The following is a 21,562-nucleotide window of genomic DNA, read 5'->3' on the forward strand; positions in this document are numbered from 1 at the left end:
AAATCGGAAACGGATTTTTTTTTTCCGATTTTCCTTTTCGGAAAATCGGATATCCGAAATTTTTTCCGAAATTTTTTTTCGGAAAAAACCGGAAAATTCGGAAAATTTCGGAAAATGACAAAAACTACTTATTCGGGCCTGAAATCACGGAATATAATTGAAATATCAATGATATTATCGAGAGTAAACAATAAAAACAACATATTAATTGTCAGGGCCGCTATTCTGGTGGTCAAACCCATCAACCGAATGTTTTGTTTTATTTTTCAGTACCTCAAAAAATCAAATTTTCCGACTTTTTTCGGAAAATTTTCCGACTATTTCCGAAAATTTTCCGAAAAACCAATTCGGAAAATTTCCATTCGGAAAAAATTTCCGAAAAAAAAGATCGGAAAATTTTCCGTTGGAAAAAAGTCGGAAAATCGGAAAAATCGGAAATTCCGATTTCCGGTTTTGAACAAGCCTGGTCAGTAGTCATCTGCCGACCATTTGAACTTTGGATAATCCGAAAATACTTAGAAATGTAATCCTAAAAAAAAGTGAGTCATTCACAGAATACAGTATTCCTGGACACAAACTACGAACTACGGTACACTTTGTAATTTTCAAAAATCGTCTATAATCGTTTTCTTCATTGCCCTCGACGATTATCTACTGTAGGCCGCTGTATCAAAATAAACGCGGGAAATATAAATTTCGAATCTTCCAAAAAACTGAAAGAAAAAAGAGTTTACGACGGGTAGACATTCAAAAGATTCTCCAATTTTTATAGCTTTTTGATCTTCCTTTTTCTTTTTTCCTAAAAAAGGGAGTATAAGTAAGGTCGTTGAGGTAATAACTAGAAATGATGGTGATGTTCATCAAATAGTAAACAGTAGACTTATCCGAAAAGTGGAGGTAAAAAAGGAATTGGGAAAAATTGGAAAAGTTCGGAGTCTCGTGTTCTCGAATGGATCAGAAAACATTTTCCAGAAGTTTACTTTCGGAGGGAAAACAAAAACAATATGACGTAAGATTTCAGAGGGTTTTCTGGAAAAAGGCCTTTCGGAAGTTTAAATGATTTCATAAATATGAGAGCTCGTTGGTATAAAACAGTGCTTGGCATTTTTCTCATGGCACTCTCTGATATGATCTGAATGGCTTCAGACTGGGTGGAAATTTAACATCAGTCTATGAAAACTTCGAATTCAAAAAAATCTTGGTACAACTTGAAGTTCTGGGTTCCTAACCTACATTCTTAGCTTCCAAATAACGGGTAGTTGGTAATGCTTCTCTATTCCTGATGATCAAATACCAAAAGGTTATTCCAAAAGAGAATAGGGGATAAATGTGCAAACAAGCGTTCCAACCATATTTGGGAAGAAGAAAGAGGACAATAGTTTATGAGGGTTCGGGTAAACCGGTCCATTGAACAGCTGTATTTGGATAAGGGAAATAGGTAACTGGTTGGCAACTGACTGGATCAGACTATCACAATAATTGTAGTTGTATCCAAGACATCAATAAAGAAACAGAATTGTATTAGAAATTTTGGAAGTATCAGAATTCAGAATGAGTTATGCAAAGATGTATAGACAGTTGTAGCCGTATGTATTATAGACAAAAATTTTCAGGATAGAGGATTTGTAAAAATATTTAATCAGTCATAATCTGTAATGTTGGTACAAAATCAGCAGACCTGGAGAACGTGGATCTGGAGAAGCAGATAAATAAGTTCACGGACAAACCGAAGATTATCTATGTCATAATTGGATTTCAGACCATCTAAATAATCTAAAAAATAACTGGAGCTCAAAAGAAACATTTCTTAGATCAGCTCCATAACTGTTCCAATGGGATACGAACCCAGATATGGATATCTTAGTTTCAGATGAAGACGTTTTCCATCTACAGTACGACAAGAAATGATAAAAATAAAAAGAGATGATCATAAATCATAGAAGAAAAAGCTAAGAAAGAATGCAAAAAAGGCGCAATTTTGTTCCCAAAAAATGGCTTTGAAACCTAACATGTCGTTTCTCTCCGAAATGCCTACTACTAATGTTTACCGCGTGGATTGTTGCTCACTTCGTCTCATTTTCTCTAGCCGAAGGAGCCAGTCGGTTTCCGAAAACTGACGGAATGGCGCGGCGGTCATCTACCAATCGGAAAGTGAGTGAAAAAGCACGTTTTCACACGCAATTTGGCATCTCTGGAGATTAGAAAAGTGTTGGTTCAATTGGTATTTGGGTTGAAGATTACTGACAGACGGAAAATGATTGGAATAAAACAAAAGGATCAAGTGGGAAAGTGATGGTGTGGAAAAATTATAATATTCATCGGACTAGTTGGGAAGATTTTGAACCCGGATGTTTGGATGATAAATTATATGAAATGAGAGAATTAGATAGAGGAGAGATGCAGGCAGATAGACAACAAGCACCCGGAATTACAGAAATAACTGCATGAATAAGGCTTTATAATAGGTACTATCGATATGATAAGATTTTTGGATCTCTCTGTGTCCCGTTCAACTGGAAAGTTTCAAAAATTAATATCAATCAAAAATTGCACACTGTTCTGGCATCTAGACATCTGAATAAGGATCTCGCTAGTTCAGGAATTCAGTGTAAATTCAGAATACATGTGACATTCTGAACATAGAAATAGAAAAATCTGAAAATGTAGAGATATCTACCGAGAGACCTAGAAGAAAAGCTGGAAATGTTCAAAACATTACTTTGGGAACTTTAAAATTTGGGCTTACAAAAACGAGATTCTGGAAACCTGAGAATATTTCAGAGATTCAATTCAAAATTGAAATCCTACTAAACCTTTCTCAAGTCTTGAGTACTTACTGACACTACAGTAATCCAATTTGCTACAACCGAAATCAAAAAGTTGAAGAACAAAAGCTTCTGATGCCGCCAACGAGTAAAGTACTTCTTCACCACCTGAACCTAGTTTTTTTCGATTCCGAATACTTCTCACTGTTCACCCATATTGTTAGTCCATCCATCCTTCTCCTCCCACTTTTTCTCCGAATGACTACGTAAGAAAAGCGTTGCGAACGAACAGTCAAACAGACATATAGAAACGCAGAGATCGAAACAGAGAAACTTCTCAGAGAGAGGGTGTTGCGCAAAAAAAGTGTTGGTGACTATGTGTACATGGTTGGATGATTGTCAAGCGTCAAGCACACCTGGTAGAGAATGACAGAGGATGGATGAACTGGTTGCTTGAGAGGAAGAGAGAGAGCGTGTATTGTATTGTACCTACCATCGTGATGACATGGATGACAACAAATAAAACTAGGCGGCTGATATTCTGAGAAGGAGGATATTTCTGCGGCACCGTGCCGGTAGAAGCTTCTGGTTTAATGTCTTCACAATGTCTTCTGGAGTTACGCTTCGTTTAGGTTCGAAAGAAATCAGTGAAATCTGATCGAAAGTGAATACCGGGATGTTTGAAAGAAAATATAAGAAACGGAACGAAAAGAAGTGTTGGAAATTCAAAAATTAGGTTTCGAGGTCTGGAAAAAGAGTTGTAGATAAGTAATGAGCATAACACATTTTTAAAAAGCATTTGTGTTGGTCGAACTGGTTTCAACTTTATGTGTAAATTTCCAACTTTATAAAAAGGATAACTTTGAAATATATTTTAAACATTGCAAAACGTTCAAAAGCTGGGAGTTATGTCATAGAAGAACATCCTGAGCTTCTGACAAACAACATAGTTACAAGATTTCATAAATTTGTTTAAAAAGAAAAACCCACTAAACATACACATATCCTTCGGCATCACCGATAATAACCATAATAATTTCACGCATTCTCCGAAGAACTGAATTTCGAAAATTATCCATGAATTGATAGTGATGAGTATTTGTAAACTATGATCCTACAAGTTATAGCCGTTCTTCTTAAATATGCGGACTTTTTTCGTCATTTATTTGTAGTGACTCCAATAGTTAGTCATACTGTGCATGTACTGTGAATGATCGTGACGTCACAGATGATACTATATCAAAATATGGGCAGATGACTAGCACGTGAAATGTACTGTTAGTCGGATTAAAATTTACCGAATATTTACAAATTTGAACTAAAATGATGTTAATTGAATGGGCAAAAGACAAACAGATACTTTGTAGCGTATAAGATCCAGATATAAATACTCTTGGTACTTGGATTTTCCGTTACACGTGAAGAGAATCTCAGTTTCTCATCTAGGGGATTGAAAACTAAATGGCTGAAACAACCTTTGATTTTCAAAATTGATATCCCTGAATTTTTGATTTTTAATTTGTATTTTTCTAGAAGTTGCTCAATGTTCCTTTTTAATGGATACGTTCGTTATGAACATGATTATGTACACATCGAATCGGCAATTAAGAGAATTCATGGGACCCACAATTCTACATAAACCTGAAGATGCCAATACATCTATCAGAGCTCAATCAACCAATTCAAGGGTTCCTAACTTAAAATCTACCAAAACACGGCCTCCAGCGGAGGCCCTCTCAAAGTAGGCCGGGCAAAAAGTGTTGAGTTTCAAAAATTCAAAAGTAATTTTGTTGAAATATGTGCAGACAAAGGCATAGAAGCAGCAGCCGAAATCAATGTTTCGAATTGCAAAGAAGGGTTCAGGAGGTGCTTTCTCTCATTTTCTCTTCCTTAGAATGTTATTTTCTCTTTCCTTATTTTGGACACATGTCTCCAAACACGATGACAGTCTCTTCGCTTCTCTCCTCATAGCACAAAAAACGGCTCCTTTTTGGCTCCGCCGCCAACATTATTTGCTCTTTTCGAAGACGGTGAGAGCAAGAAAAAAACAAGAGTTGTATTGGAGGAAAAGGGTGCGAATGAAGAAGAAAAAGAAAACATGTCCGATTTTTGACCCGATTTTTCGATGGAAATTTTTGACACAAAGATTGGATAAAAAGTGGGAGTGGGAAGGGATATATGGATACATACATGGAGAGACAGTCTGCCGTTGGGAGCTGCTCAAATAGAACCTTTTTATGGATTCTGGAGTTGAATAGGAGGAAACGGATATGGGATTTGTTATATATTATTGCAGTGGGCAAGAGTGGCTTTCTCTGAAAGAGACTGTAGCATTGTTTCGGAACTGTAATTGGTTAATGACTTGGATATTCGAAAGAGCTGTTGACCAACTGTAAGAGACTGAAAAATGGCGAGCCGACACAATTGAATATTCAACTCATTCTCCATTGTATACATATACATTTCTCTGAATCTTTTTTCCTCCACTTCATCATCTCTCGAAACATTGTCTGCGTATTCAGTTCTTCATTCAAATTTTCGGATTACGTGAGACAGGCACTTGTTGGCTTAATGCCAACAAACCAACCCATTCTCCACGGGTTTCAATACGAGGAGAAAACAAAGTGAAGAAAATGAAATGAGAGAAAGTTTTACGGTTTTTCTCCATGAAAACGGATGTTTTTCCAATGCGGAAGAGGTATGAAGAATAGGAAGAAACTGAGAATGAGCAAACAAGTGGATGCTCTCATCGGAAAAAAAGGAAATGTTTTGAGGTGATTTTGAACCTGACTGAAGCGAATACACGTGGGTTCACAAAAAAGAGAATACTAATGACCGAAATCGAGAATATGATTCAGAAATAGAAACAAGATTCTACCAATTTCTTGTATTCTATTCGTATTCTCATTTACTTTGGCACTTTCCTCTTCTCTTCAAACCCGAAACATGGCCAATTACTGTACTAATTATTCGTGCCTCATGTCTCATTACCTATCCCAAGAAAGCGTCTTGTTTGATTTGAAGTGTGGCGTGAAGAAGAAGAAGCTTCACATTTTCAAGGTTGGCGGCGCCATGAAGGTTTTTGGAACATGAGGTAGTACAAGAGAGGAAACGAGGGAGATTATGATAATGCGAGAAGGGCGATCAGTGGTAAAAGTATAGTGATAATCTCCGAACAAGGGAGAGGCAATAATTGTTTGATACTCTTTCCTTCTCTCCACTCGGCAGAAAATGATTTACTCCTTTTTTCGGAAAAGGTTCACATTTCATTTGCGAAACTTAATACTTCTGCATAAAATAATATGCAAGTAAACATCTGGAAATACTAGCTAAGAATTCACTCTTGCATATTGCTGTTTGAAATGCCATTACGACCTCCAATACTCATTACCGGAAACGACAGGAAAGCAAGCGATCCAGTTGTTCGACACCGCTAACGGAAAGAAAGAGGGTGCCAATTAGCTTTCAATGGTAGTCTTGGAAAATATCTATTTTCTTTTTTTTTGTGAAAGGAAATTCAAACACAATTTTTAAAATTAACTGTTTCTTCTTTCAACCAAAAAATCAGGAAGAGATGTGAACAAACAATTTATGTAACAATTATGGGAAACTTATTGCTTCTTGCGGAAGGAGCATCCCTCGGTGAGCTTAGCCTTTCCTCGGGTTGGCTGGCAGAGGACGGTGTTGCATCCAACGCAGACAACGACGGTCGTGGCGTGCGAGAAGACGGTCGAAATCTAAAACTTGGATGATTGGCTGAATAAAAATTTCCAGACAAAATGTCTTTATCAAAACTACGAATTCTTCGAAAAATCAAGAGACTATAACGGACTAGAAAACTACTAATACTAGTGGCCTAGTTGATTATTACTATTTTGTATACTATTTTGGAAACACATCCAATTACAGACACGTGGTATGACTGAATTAAATTTCCACTCACCTTGAAGCATCCCGAGCACTTGACGTCCATGAAGTAGGAGTTTGGGTGTTGAACGAGACGCTTGAGCTTGTGGCGTCTGATCTCCCTTTGTGGCTCTGGGTGAAGCAGGTCAACGGCCAAAGGCATTTTTATTCCACTTGTTGAGCGAGCGGTTACTGCTGTAAGTGATTTAGGTACGAATTGAAAGTAAGGTGATTGAAAAAGATAGAAATCAACAAAACATTAGACGGGACAAAAATGTCAAAATATTAAGCAAGATTATGAAATCAGTTGTGCTTTCTTTGAGTCAGAAAACAGAATATTATGAAAGATATTCTCCATGTGTGCAATAAACACGAAGGACACAAATTTAATCAATAACCATAATAGCCTATACTATTAATTTTAACAAGCGAAATATAAAAATACTGATAGCATCCAAAACAGTTAGTTAAGTCCGACAATTTGGTTTGGTTTACCTTTTCTTCTGATTACTTTACAGGCCCATATTGTTTTGTCGAACAAAATTAAGATTTTGACAAAATATTAAGTAAAAAATTGAAAAATTGTTGTGAATTACTTTTTGAAATCGATTTTCAACAATTTTCAGAAAAATATCGCTGAAAAAATGGCAAAAAAGTCGTGAAAACGGACAAAAAGCGTGAAAAAAAGAGAAAAATTTTAGGCCCAACAATTGTGCTGGCTGATGACCGCGTAGAAAAACGGGCGGAGTTTGCAACTACGCCGCATGGTTTAGCGGAGTGTCGTACTGCGCATTGTTTACCGTAAATCGGCGCGAATGGGTTTTTTTGAACAAGTTTTCACACTTTGAGATGATTTCTGCAAAAATTAAAAGAAAAAATTCAATTATTCAGAAGAAAACAAATTTATAATTACTTTTTTCAGCTATGGATGAATCAACGGGTTTGGGCACTAGTAAAGACAAACCAATAGAGATCAATGACGAGGATGAATCTTCCGATGAAGAGGTTTTGATATTTAAAAAATAACACTAAATCATTGATTTTTCACAGAATTCCGTTATAATATTGGATAGTGACACAGAACCGGAAGACCAAGACGGTAATGATGATGAAAATGAAGAGGGTGACGATTCTGCAGAGGACGAAGAAGATTCTGAAGAATCTGAAACAGATGAAGAAGATTCAGATAGTTCAACAGATTCAGACTCAGAAAATTCAGTCTGGTCAGATGTTGGTGAAGCCGCAAACGATGAGATCACGACAGAAGCGGCTGTAAGTTTCTGGAATAGAAACAAATAGTACAGATTAATTCAGAAAAAATATTTAATAATGATTTCTCTGATCAATATGGCCCAGAAAAGCATACTCAAAAAATTGAAAATCTCCGTTTCAAAATTCGACTTTTAGTAATTTTTTCAGGAAGCTAAAATTATCAAAAAATTCGAAAAGGCCATGATTTTTATTGCCGACAACGAAGTTGAACGAGGTCAACAATTATTGCAACAGCTTCTTGAAGACCCTATAATATCATGTTTTACACAAGAAGATCCAGATTACGACGTGCTCGAAGAGCCTCCGAGACTAGCGAAAATGCTTCAATTGTTCATTGCAATTCACAAAAATCTTGCAAAATTGTGCGAGAAATCTGTAGAAAATGAAGAGAAGAAATCAGATGATAATGAAAAAACCCGGCAGAAACCTGAGGAAATTCAGCATTTATGCCAAGTGTTGGCTTATGAACCGAATAATTCTGAAATTTGGCTCGACGTGGCCATCAAATGTGTTGAATTCGGCGATTTGAACTTTGCAAAATACTCATTCAAGCGTTGCGAAAGTCTAAAAGAATCCCTTGAATCTCATGCGACATTACTATATTTGACGTGTGATTATAGTGAAAGTTTGACGGTTTTGAAACAATTTCACGACCAGAATGACACCGGATTGAATGATAAAATGAAGTATTTGAAATACAAGATTCGAACAACAAACCAATATTATAAATTGCTCTGTGATAGAGTTTTCGATGAAGATGAAGTTTATGCTGATATTGACGTTGTGGAAAAGCGAAAGATTTTGGCATTCGATGAAAGAATTGAAGAGTTGAGGAAACGAGTTGAAGAGAGAAAACAGAGTATTGAAGATAATTTCCATACAAATATTGGAGGAGAAGATGAGGTTATTCAAATTCAAATTTCTGCTGATCAAGAGTGAGTTTTGAAAAAAAAAGGAACATAGTGAAAAACCACCTGTTCTGATCTACAATTTCACTGTACAATTATTCTTTTCACTAGTTTAGACAAAACAGATCTAAAGCTTAATGCAGTCTCTTCAATTTTCAGCCTCCGAACCGTCTGTACAATCTTCTGTGATCTCTTCGATCGTATTCATGCCTACTCTCATTGCCGCCATCAACTCATTGAAATCACCGAATGGGAATCACGTCGTGTTTATCTGGATGTCGTTGAAACTGTCGAAAAACTTGTAGATATAGTGGAGTGTGTCGAAGAATTGACTGAAAAAACCGAAGAAGATCAGAAGAAAAAACGAGGAAAACGGCAGAAAAAACAGGAGAAAAAGGAATATTTGGCGAATTGGAGACGACGGTTATTCGTTGTTGAGAAGAGCTCAAATTCAGATGATGTGGCAGAATCTGAAGCCAACACGACAGCAGATGAAGATGAATCACAAGGAGAAGAAGACGGAGGAGACAAGAGAATTAATGGAGGAATGCCTCATAACGAATTGGCAACAGAATTTCATCTGAATTATTCTGATGTCAAATCTATAATTTGTGGGGAAAGAAAAAGAGAAAAGTAAGTAAGCAATATTGAAATTGTATTGAAACAGTCTTATTCCAGAACTCCGCCGCCATCACTTCTGTCTGAATTCATCGATTGTGACTATATTCTTGAACTTCTTGAATCTAAGTTTTCTGGACAAACTCATAATATTCTGGAACTTCTCGAGTTTACACTATTTCTGCTCACAGAACACTGTCCCTCAAATGGAGCAATTCCCGAATCAATGAGAGAAGTAATCAGAGAAATGTTCAATCGAGTTGCCCTTTTCTCTGAGATTCATAAGAAAAAATATCATAAAATGAATATTTTATTGATGGAATTGAATGCAAAAAACGCTATGGAAACCATGGTTTTGAAGTATATTTCTCCGTTCTGGACGTGTCAGAAAGAAGATGAGACATCAGAGGAAATTCAAGAAGATCCCATAGAGAACAGAGAGTTCGTGCTTAGGTTTATGTGGAAATACGTTCAAACAGGACTCAAGGATGAGACTAAGTAAGGAAAAGTTTTAAAAGAAAATGTAGTAGTATAGAATGAAACAAAATACACACAGTTTTTGGCCGTTTATTCTAAAAAAAATAATGACAAATTGCATTACGTTTACTTTTCAGACTCGACTACCTTCATACTCTTCGTTCTTTACTGCAACCTTACGAATCCATTTCGACATCAGCTGGATCTTTTGCCACGTGGGATGTCGATATTTCAATAGATGATTTGGAGAAAAAGAAACGAATCGAGAGCGTGAAATATCTTTGGAAATCTAAAAATTATCAAAATCTTGTTGATATTCTTCAATGTGATATCGATTTCTCATCAATAGGAATCGAAGAAGCCATCGAAATGCTTAGTTATTGGCTCCAGTCCCTCGAAAAACTGAAATCTCATGTAGATTTGATAGATCTGATGAACAGAATGATGCATTTTTATCTCTTCTCACTTGAAAATTCAACGATTTCCGCTGAGAAAATTGAGAGGAATCTCGAATTTATTCTACACAAGTTGCACAAATTCTCAGGGAAAGAGTTTCGAAAGATTTCAAATACTTCAACTCTTTCAACAATTGGATACTTCATTTGTCACATGTTCAAAAAGTATTCGAAGTTCGAAAAGGATTGGAAGAATTGGAGAATTTTGTATGAAATCGTAAAGATTCAACGTGGAAATGAGAAGGAATACATTGAGCAATTGGATAGATTGGAAGATCCGGTTTCAATGCCATTGTTGGAATTGGATTTGTTGGTGAAGGCACATGAAGTACTTGGAGAGAATCACTGTTGTGCACAGAAAAATGTAAGTGTATATATAGTAAATTATCGGTGGGAAGTAATGCCTCCAAATCTTTAAATTATCTATTTTCAGTACGAATTTCTATTCTTCGTTATCGATCGCTTCTGTGAAATTGTAGAGGATATACCAGTTCTGGAGATGTGTTATTTGAAGGATAATGGATATTTGTGGAATAATTTGAACGCTGAAATGTCTCAATTGCTTTTCTGTTTCTTTGGAAAGTATTCTCGAAAGATAAGAGCACGTGAGAATCATGAAAACGGAGGAAAGTGTGCAGCGACTCCCGAGAATGCGAGAAAAATACTTCAAGTGATATTAGTTCAACCACTTCCATTATATGATGAGAAAGACAAGTTAATGCATGATGTCATAGACTTGATCAACTCGAAGTTATCATTCTTCTTGGAGATTTCCAAGGAAAAGAAAGAGAAAATCAAGGAGTTCAAGAACTTCCTCCAACAATCTTCCACTATTGAAGACGTCAATTTGAGTCTGAGCAAGTGTCAAGACGATGTGGATGACTATACTCAATCTATTGTTTGGTATTCGATGGCACTCAGTTCGTTCCGTCAGAATAGTTTCAAAGAAGCTGCGAAATACTCGGAATTGTATTTATTATCCGAGGAATCAATGACTGATGATCGGTTGAGATCATCCTCTTGGGCAATGCTAGCTCATGCGAGTGCACACGATTTATTCCAGGTGAGAATTCATCTTTACAAACGCCGAAAATTAATTGACTAAAAATGGATTATTCTCAATATAACCAACAATATTTTTCAGTTGGAGCTACACGAAATCTTCGAACAATGGAAATGGCGAATCATGCCATCTCGTTTGGCCATAGCTACCCAAAACCTCGAGCCAGTCCCTCATTTCGATTTGGCAGTGAGAATGTATCAGTTGGCATCTACTCTGGCCAGATTTCACCGAACACTTCCAAAAAGTGATCCACGTCGTGAAGATGTGTCAGACATAGCAAAGCTTCGTAATGAAGCTCGAGATCATTTTGATAAATCATTGGAGTTAACACATCTTGGAGAAGATGGACAACAACCGGAACATCAATGGCTCTGTTATTACTTCATTGGAAAGTTGGAAGCTAAAAGTTCGAGATGGGATATTTTGAAGGTTGTCGAGAGTTTCTATGAAGCTGCTTGCGGGTGTGAACTCACTGGATTCTACTATCCACTGAAAGTTGCAACCAAGAAACAATCAAATTTCGAACCATTGGAGGTTCATTATCAAGCATTCTCAGCTGTCTACAAATATCTCGCCAACAATGAAATGCCAGATTTAAACATTTTGAGAAAGTTGAAAGTGATGCTGAAACTGATGAATGATGGACATAAAGTTGTCAAACCGAATAGCTCACTATTCAAAGTTAATCATGATGTATATTCGGTTGTGGAAGAATTAGTCATTGAGACAGTGATAAAAGAACGTCAAATTGAAAACGAAGTTGAAGTACGTTATTTTGTGGGTGATTAGAGACCAAGTAAACTCTGAAAATTCCAGATTTCCACAAATGCCACATCTGATTTGCGCTCCGAACTATGCTCTGATCTGAAAGAGATGTGCATTCAAGCTTTTACTCTTGTCACTGATAAATTTCCACATACAAAATCATTCTATCGACTGGCTCAATTATATCTGGAAAAAGGAGAAGTTGATAAATCATCGGATCAAATATTCAAGCACGCGTTCAAAAGAAAGAAGAGAGATGATGGAATGTTTGACAACTGTGTAGAAATATCATGTAACGATATAAATCGAAATGGATCATATTCATTTCATATTGAGAGATGTATCAAATTGGGCGCTCAAATTGTACAGAAAACTGTTGATTTGCATAATGTCGTGGCAATGTTAACAACGATGATTAATATTATTGCAAAGGATGATGAGTGAGTTCAAATTGTTTTTTCCCTTCTTAAAACTGTTGAATTTTTTTCCAGAGAGCACGTAGAGAAGACATCATGGAAGCAGGTTGTGACGTTGTATCTTAATGCAATGGAACACATTGTAATGACAAGGGAAAATGGTAATTATAACTGGTTAGAAGCCTTTGTCCTCAATGTTTGATATTTTACAGTATCTGCAAGAAGTACTCCATCTCCAGGACCAGAAGGACCTCCAAAAACATCGAAAGCTCATCACTTGACTCTTCGAACTCTCCGAAGTGAATTATGGAGACTCTGGCAAACTGTGAATAAATGTTCGAAAGGAAGTGAAGAAATGATTCGATTGATTAAAGCAAAAACAGAAGTTTTGATTGTTCATTGTTTCCAATCAATTGAAGAACTCAAAAAGAGAATGCAACCAGTTGATGGTAATATAAAGAAGAAGAACGTGTTACTGAAACGAAAATTCGATGCTGCCGATGTTACCAAGAATCTACAAGAACAATTGGCTAACAAAAATATGGAAGGATTGGTCAAGAGAATGTCGCAAAGTGCAGCGACAAGTATGTTGATAAAAAATAGAATTCTTGTATAGATCAAACATTTTTCAGGTGGTACGAATACCGCAGAATTCAACGAAATGGTTCGACAATTTATCCAGAATTCTCAAAATATGCAAAGTTTGTTTTCAATTCAGGAAATATAAAAAACTTTTCCGTCTTTCAGATTCTCCCAATGCCAAAGCCTATACTGATGTAGCACGCGTGTTAGCTGCACAACAAGCTGCTGCTGCTGCTGCTAATAAAAGTGAGTTGCTTACACGTGGTTCCGTCTTACTGTACAGTTTTCTAGGTTCTACAACATCAAGCTCATCCGTTCCATCTACTTCGACAGCAGCTACTGCTCCTGTTTCATTTCCAGCTCCTAAACCAGTTGTTCCGAAGCCAGTCGTTGCTCCAAAACCAGCGGCTCCTGCACCCGCTCCGGTGGTCACATCGTCTCCTGGCACTTCTACTGTTCCAATCCGTCCAACTCCTCGATACTCTCCAATCAGCAGTGACGATGATGACATACAATGTATTAACCCACCGCCGGCTAAAAAGCCAGCTCTAACACCATCCACTACTACGATACCTGTGAAACCGGATGTTCCAAAACCAAGTACTTCAACTTCACTCCCAGTGACTACTAAAGCAACAGCCCCTTCACAGAATCCGGCGTGGCAAAATCAATTCAGATCTGTCCTGGGACTAACAAAGTCTACACAACAAACTACTCCACCCAAACCAATTTCATCAGTTCCTGGACCCTCTACTTCCACTGTTTCTGCTCCAAAACTAACTCCAGGGCCATCGAGTTCTGTTCAACAAAGTGTCAGCAAAACAGTACCTGTACCTTCGAAGCCTGTGCCGAAATCTATCCCAGTGCTATCGAAATCAACAACGGAACCAACATCTCAAGCAGCGCAGTATGCATCTATCCTTGCAAATAAAAGTCAGGAGCAACTTATACAACTCGTTCTGGAAAATGCCAATACTACTGACCCATTGAAGAAGATCTTAGCAACTCAAGCTTGTCAAATGATAACACAGAAACATTTAGCCCAGCAACAGGCCAATCAAGCCCAAGCCAATCTTGCAAAGGCAGCAAAACAAGCAGCTTCAAAAGTTCAAACATCTGCGGCATCAGTTCCATCAAATCAAGCTGCTCAGTTCCTCCAAGCCTTCCAACAAATCGCAATGGCTCAACAGACACAACAAGCCCATCAAAAAGCTCAACAGGCAAAGTTAGCCAAGGAAAAAGCTGACAAGGAAGCGAAAGCAGCACAAGAGAAAGCTCAACAAGAAGCGAAAGCTGCTCAATTAATTCGACTCGCTCAAGAGAAAACACAAAGAAATGCTATAATAGCCGAACAGGTGAAGAAAGCCAAAGAACTGGCAGAACGGCAAATTATGGAAAAAGCGGCAAGAGATGCACAAACTGCGAAACAGGCAAAATTAGCAAAAGAAAAGGCAGAAAATGCGTTATTAGAGAAGGCTGCCCGAGACGCTCACGCTGCTCAACTTGCTAAGAAAGCCAAAGAGCAGGTAGATCAAGCTGCATGGAGTTCAACTATTGCACAAATGACACCGAGCCAAATGGCACAAATAGCTCAAGTATGGAGTGCGATGGCTGGTGGTCTTGGTTCTCAAGTGAATATTCCGACGACGTCGGGAACTTCAAAAAGCACGACGACTCAACCTAAGCCGGTACAACGTCAGGCTTCATCAATTGCTACCTTGAAGTCAATTGCTGCTGGAGTTCCAGGAACGAGTCGGAGTCCGATTACGGTAAGCATACTGGGATGTTATTATTGAGTATTTTTGTTAAATAATAGTTCTCAATGTATACATTGTATATTCAGACTGTTTCATCGCAATCTCGTCCACAAGTACAACAGCCTCGTCCCCAAATGCAGCAACAACAACAAGTTCGTTCTCAAACACATCAAATTGCTCGTCCACAACCGCAAAGACCTCCTCAAATTCAATCGACGTCTTCTGCTCCTACTATCAGACCATCAACGTCTTCATCATCGTTAGAAACTCCGCCCACAGCTTCTCAACAACTTAACCAATTAACAGCACAACAAAATCAAGCATTAGATCATGAAGCAATAAACAACTTTTTGAGAAATTTTCCTCCGGAAAAACGACCTGAAATGGCCAAAAAATTTTTTGTAAGTTATTTGAAAAGATAATTAATCTTGTAATAATTTATTTTCAGAATTTCCCAAAGTGAATCTTCCAAACTAACGATCTCCTCGCAATACCCGTGTTCATTTTACGGATTCCAGCTCTACACTACAGATATATTTAACCCCGTTTGATCTTTTTGTTTCCCCTGTCAAATTTTTTTATAAATCAGGATCATTTTTGAATAAATAAATCTTTCTCATCATTGTCAAATACATTTTTTTTCTCTGTTCTTTTCATCGCGCTGATTTTTGATAGAATATATATATAGAAATTATTCTGAAGTTTTCGAATATCTCAGTTTACATGTGTTTCATATTTATATGCACAATGAGAAAGTATTGAAGAATGAAACAGTTGAATTGGGTTAAATGAGGACCAGCCACAAGTTTTCAGTACGATTGCAACAAAAAATGCTAGATTTACAGGGGCTTTCAGAGTGCAGGTGGAAAAAACGAGAGAGTAGAAGCGGGAGAAGTGAGGAGATCCCGGTACACTTGAAAATTGAGAGAATTGAGTGAATAAATACACAAATTATGAGTCCCGGACAGTTCTAGAAAAAACGGGGAAGAGAGAAACCGAAAAAAAGAAATATATAATGCTACGAACAATTTTCAAACGGAGAAAAGTGAAGGGTTCAGTAGAAATATTGACAGATTTGTTAGAATTGTCTCAATTTCAGATGAACTGACTCAGACTTCGGCGATTTTGTCGATCGATAGTGACTCCAGCTGTTTCTCAACTTTCGGTTTACCATTTGGTGGTTTTGGCCCATTCGTTTTTTTACCGTCTGAAATTAAAAAATAGTTGCTGGATCTGCTAATTTTGATCAAAACTCACAATGCTTATTTCTACCCTCTTTTTGTTTAGCCCGTTGCTGTGCCAATGATTCTTGCGGAACAACCGAAAGAACAGTTCCAACTGCTTTTGTTCGTCCTTCACGGAATACCATTTTTGTTCCTGGACGGATATATTCTGGTTGACGAATGAATTTGAACTGCACTTTGTCACGATCACCAGTTCGAAGAACTTCTTTTCCCATGGAAACCAATGTGGCAGTCTGTCGAACTGATCCAATGTGAAGCATCGCTTGATAATTCGGTTTGATAGTTGTTGGATGATGGAGAACGAGAATTTCGGCATCAAACAACATACTAGCGACTGGTTTGATTTTTGGATCCACTAGAACCATTCCTTTACGAACATCTTTTTTCGGCACTTTTCTGTAAATAAGAATTCTGAATCAAAGTTTCTCAGAATATACTTACTTTAGCGCAAACGATGCAGACTGTCCACATTTCACTATTCCAACTGGCATACGTTTTCGATGAATTGACTTGATTGGAATTGGTTGGAAATCCCCGTTCGAAGTTGGTCCGAGAAGAAGAATGTCGTTGAGACGAATTGTTCCAGAGAGTAGTGTTCCACTGGCAATTGTACCAACTCCATCGACCCAATAGATGTCATCAATCTGGAATATTGATGTTTTTCAAGTTAGTTGCAATAAAAGGTAGACTAGTATTACTGAATAATTACCTGGAAATGAGCTGGATCATTTTCGTTGAGTGATCGACGAAGTGGAACAACATTCAGGAATTGACGAAGAAGTGGGAGATTTGTTCCGTCTACGTTAGATACTTGGAAGATTGGACACACTCTGAAAATGAAAACATTGGAAACTTTAAGGATAATGCTCATGAATCCCAGGAGTTTATAATACAGTTCGTAAAGATTTTCTGTCAAAATTCTCACTTTTTGCTTGGAAAATTGACGGCCGCATGCACAACATCATCCATATTCCGTACCAGAATCGGGAGTTTTTTGGCACTTCTCACCAATCTCGTAATATTTTTCATAGTCTCTTCAAGAATATTGGCTGGACACATATCAATTTTAGTGACAACCAGATAAACGGGTACATGAAGTGAGAGAGCCAATGAGAGATGTTCTTTTGTTGTTCCAATAATTCCCATATTCGCTCCAATCATTAACATTGTATAGTCTGGCATGTGACCAGTCATTCCGAAGATTGTAGTTTTCAGATATTTCTCATGTCCAGCCAAATCAATAAATGTCACCAATTTTGCACAATCTGATCCAATTTGAATCCAATCCAAATTGTGATTATGGGGATCTGGTTTATTGACAACGTTTCCATGAACATCGAATCCGAGAATATCGTTTCCAACTGAAAAGTTAATGATAGTTAAAGTAAATAAATTATCTTTCATTAATGATAATAACTATGTCAGTCAAACAAGTTTATTCGATCCTCTTTTTTTGCATTTCTCGATTTTTTACATCAAAATTCTTATTACCGTAAACACTGTATTATAACGGCAGTTTTTTCGTTTACTTTTAATAAGTTTCTGAAACCACAGAATTTCTTTCGGAGGCAATTTGAAAACATAACGACATGCCGTTAAAATACAGTATTTACGGTTTATTAAAATCTCTTCCGATATTCTCTCTTATATTTCTAATTTATTATCTTACCCGAAGAAGTTCTTCCACTTTCGAATTCATGTTTATGTCTGAATAATTTAGTTCTAGCTGCTCCACGTCCATCATCCAAAGCTGAATGTGTCAACACTCCCAGCAGCGTGGATTTTCCAGCATCCACATTTCCAACCACAGCTACACGAGCCTCGATGAAGTCTTTCTCTTCTGGCGGATCACGAATCAACCATACTTCTGTTACTAAATTTCCAGCCTGTTTACGACGGACGACGTGTGTTCCAATTGCAGGAATTTTCTCAAGAATTTTCTGATGGGCATCTACGGCCTTCTGAAACTCGTCTTCTGGAATTCCAAGCTTTGGATTTTTAGAGTTGGAATTGATTGGGACACCGAGTTCAATTAGACACTCTCCTTCGCCTTCTAGTAATTGTTTCCTCAGATGAATTGAATATTTTTCAATGTCTTCAGTAGTAGAACGAAGCAAGAATTGAGCATCAAGGCCACGTTGCTCTTTCTGCTCGGTTACATCTTCGCTATCATCTGCGTACAACTCACAGAGATTCACTGCTTTCTTTTGATTTTCCTGTATTCGATCCATTTCAGATTTGTGTGAAAGTTTGAGTTACTATTGCTGAAAATATGAAAAATTGTTTAATAAATATATATCTAAACATTGAATTCAAAGTACCCTGTTTGCGGTTAAAAAACGCAGAAAGCTAGAAAAGAGAGAAGATATATTTTCATATCAGGGATTTCTTTTGTTCAATTTTATTTCAAAAGAAACGAAATAGACGCAGACATCCGGGAAAAAATGTGTATGTGTGGACACAACTGTGAGTGGAGTCCAGTGGGGAAAGAGAGGAGAAGGAAGACGATAAAACGTTCAATAGTGAAAAAAAATAGAGAAAAAGAAAAGAGAAAAACGGGAAACCGGTCTATTTTTCATATACTATATGTATAGTAAAAAAAGAGGAAGTATGGTATAAAACTTAACTTTCAGATAGAAAATATGAGAGAAATTTATGACGTTTTGGGTCAAAAGATAGAATTTTCATTGTTTTCAGCGTTTGCTATAAACCAACACTGTTTTCCCCCGGCATTTCAATCTAAGACAACATAATTGTACAAATTCTCTAACTGTTTACACCTATTCTCCGTTATCCAATAAATAACTCTTCTAGAAAACTACCACAACATTGTGTTATTGTTACTCCTTATTTCGCAAAATATGCAATGCTATGCAGAAAACTTTGACACGTAGAATAACTGATAACTATATTATTTCAACTATCGTCAGCAACAATGCGCAATATGACATTTGCAAGTCGTTCGAAATTTCTTCTAGAACGCATTATTGAAAGATATGGCGAAATGTTGCGCAAACTGACTGAATAGTGATGGTTATTATGGTGAGTGGAAAGTTCTTGATTATTTTTTAAAGGGTTCTAACAAGGATACAAGTAACGCAAAATTTTAGAATATTTCGGTTGCCCGGGGTTTTTCGAATCTATGGTTTGTTTTCTTTTCCTAGTCAAGGCGGAGTAGACAAAAATAATAATAAAACAACTCTTTTGAGTGGTTTCAATGCTCTGAAACATAAATTATCCTCAACTTTCTACACGAACAAAAAGGATAGTTGGCATGTCATAGATATGCCAGTCTGAGTTTACGCGTACTATTCGTTGATAAAGTTCTGAAAAGGGAAAAAAGAGTTGTCTTTCAAATAAACTATATGAATAGTAGAAATAGACACTTCTGATCGTTTGTCTGAAACAGAAAGTTTTAAATAAAAAATAGCTAGAGCATCTCAATTTTCCGAATATTTACTGGAAACTATAGAAAAATAAAGGTTCAGTCAAACATAGTAGGAGGAACAACAGGGGAAATATGGAAGGGAACAAGGAGATTACAACCGGTACAAAAATGATAATTATATGAGGTTTCTAAGAATAATGCGGAACAAATTCAATCAAAGCAACAGGAAAGGAGTAACGAAAGATATGAAATCACTGGAAAATGTAAACACTCAGCAGGAAATTTCATCAAAGTCATTTTCAGAACAGCAAACAAATATATTAAAAACAAGAACAATGAGAGATACAGGGAGATCACGGATCTACGCATTTTCTGTCTTCTTTTCCTCTCTCTTCTCTTCTTCTTCCACGTCTTCCTCGTCTTCTTTCAACACTTCCAGTTCTCCATAGTTCTCCACTTTCATATCATTGATACCTAAATCGTCATCTTGCTCATAGGATCGAGTGTAGAATTCCTTGGTGAGGCGTGGATCATCCATTGGTGCAGAGAGACTTTGAACGTAACTGCAACCTGTTGGATCATCCAGAATGATTGTAGCGGGGAGTTTGAGCGCAATGATGTCATCAAGCTTTTCCAAGAACGTTGTCACAGCACTTTTCTCGTCAGATTGTGCTGAGTCGCCCATAAAGAATGAGGATTGCTGAAAAAAAAGAATTTGAGAGAAATATGGACTGAAATAATCTGGAATTGGTCATAGAAAACATATCACGATAAAACACGGAAATTTATAACACGAGAGTGAAAGAAACTCTAAGAAAACCAAAACCACAGTATCTTACCGCATCTAATTGATCTTTTGTAGCTGTCAGTAGTCCCTCGATAGTTGTGAATCTTCCACATAATGCATTTCCACCAACTTCCAAATCAATCTCTGGAATCGATAGAGCGCACGTATCGGTTTTCAAGACATCTCTGGCCAGATCAACATCTTGTTCCAGTTTAACCGATAGCCGACATCCTTGATCTTTGATAGCTCCACCTGATTTCACTTCATTCGATTTATATCCGCATAAATCACAAGCCAATGACATAATGATTACAGTTTGGAAGAATGGAATATCGGTTGGTTTCATCTTCACTTGTGTCGGTCCATGACAGTTCGGGCAGTCAGTAGCGAAATGGAGAACCTCCTGTTTTGCATCTTCGTAGCTCTTAAATTCGGGGGCTGGCCCTTCCTCGACTACTTCTTCTTCATCACTGAAAAAACTATTTTCAACTCAACTCTTCAACGTTCATACTTACTTATCATCAGCTAACGCCAGTAACTTCTTCTCTGTCAATGATCTGTGGTAGTGAGAAATGATACACCGTGGATCTACGTGACGGACATCTGGATTTTGAATATAGCAGTTTCCAGTTGGATCTCTCAATCGAAGACTCCAATTTTCTTTCAAATCCCAACAGTCTTGAATTCTTTGCAAGTACGCATCGATTTGAGCTGCTCCCTCTGGATCCAAAAGACGTCTTTTTTCTTGATCTTGAGTCAATCCACGATGAACACGTTCGAGGACACCTTCAACAGTTGTCACTTCTCCTGGCTGTGATTTATGAGGAATCTCTAATTCCAACTCGGGAATCTCAATTGATGCATACTCCGATTTTACAAGTTGTCTTCGCAAGTCCTCTGGCTTCTGCACGCGTAGTACAATCATCGTTCCGTGTTCTTGAACAGCCTCCCCACTCTGAATTTCATTGTTCTTGTGTCCACAGTGTGGGCATTCGAATGACATGAGGATTACTGCTTTGTAGTAGGGAATAGATGTGCACATGATGCGAGTTTCCCCCTAAACAAAGAAAACTGTAAATTTGATAGGGCTACGACGTTTCTGATGTTTGTCGGCATTGTCAGAACGATCATAACTTACATTTTCCTCGCAATTTGGACA

General features: G+C 37.3%; 2 protein-coding genes across 2 annotated transcripts; both read right to left on the reverse strand.

Moving 5' to 3' along the window:
- Positions 1 to 6,376: 6,376 nt before the first annotated feature.
- On the reverse strand, positions 6,377 to 6,834 carry GCK72_019139 (uncharacterized protein; the record flags this gene model as incomplete). Its single annotated transcript, XM_003115365.1, has 2 exons — positions 6,377 to 6,502; positions 6,709 to 6,834. The coding sequence occupies 2 exons, from the start codon at positions 6,832 to 6,834 to the stop codon at positions 6,377 to 6,379; spliced, it is 252 nt and encodes an 83-aa protein (XP_003115413.1).
- A 9,259-nt stretch (positions 6,835 to 16,093) lies between these two features.
- GCK72_019140 (uncharacterized protein) lies at positions 16,094 to 18,459 on the reverse strand (the record flags this gene model as incomplete). Its single annotated transcript, XM_003115720.2, has 6 exons — positions 16,094 to 16,191; positions 16,242 to 16,624; positions 16,670 to 16,872; positions 16,938 to 17,058; positions 17,154 to 17,589; positions 17,898 to 18,459. The coding sequence occupies 6 exons, from the start codon at positions 18,457 to 18,459 to the stop codon at positions 16,094 to 16,096; spliced, it is 1,803 nt and encodes a 600-aa protein (XP_003115768.2).
- Between the last annotated feature and the right edge of the window lie 3,103 nt (positions 18,460 to 21,562).

The sequence above is a fragment of the Caenorhabditis remanei genome, chromosome V, assembly GCF_010183535.1.
Source record: "Caenorhabditis remanei strain PX506 chromosome V, whole genome shotgun sequence".
Classification (NCBI taxonomy): Eukaryota; Metazoa; Nematoda; class Chromadorea; order Rhabditida; family Rhabditidae; genus Caenorhabditis; species Caenorhabditis remanei.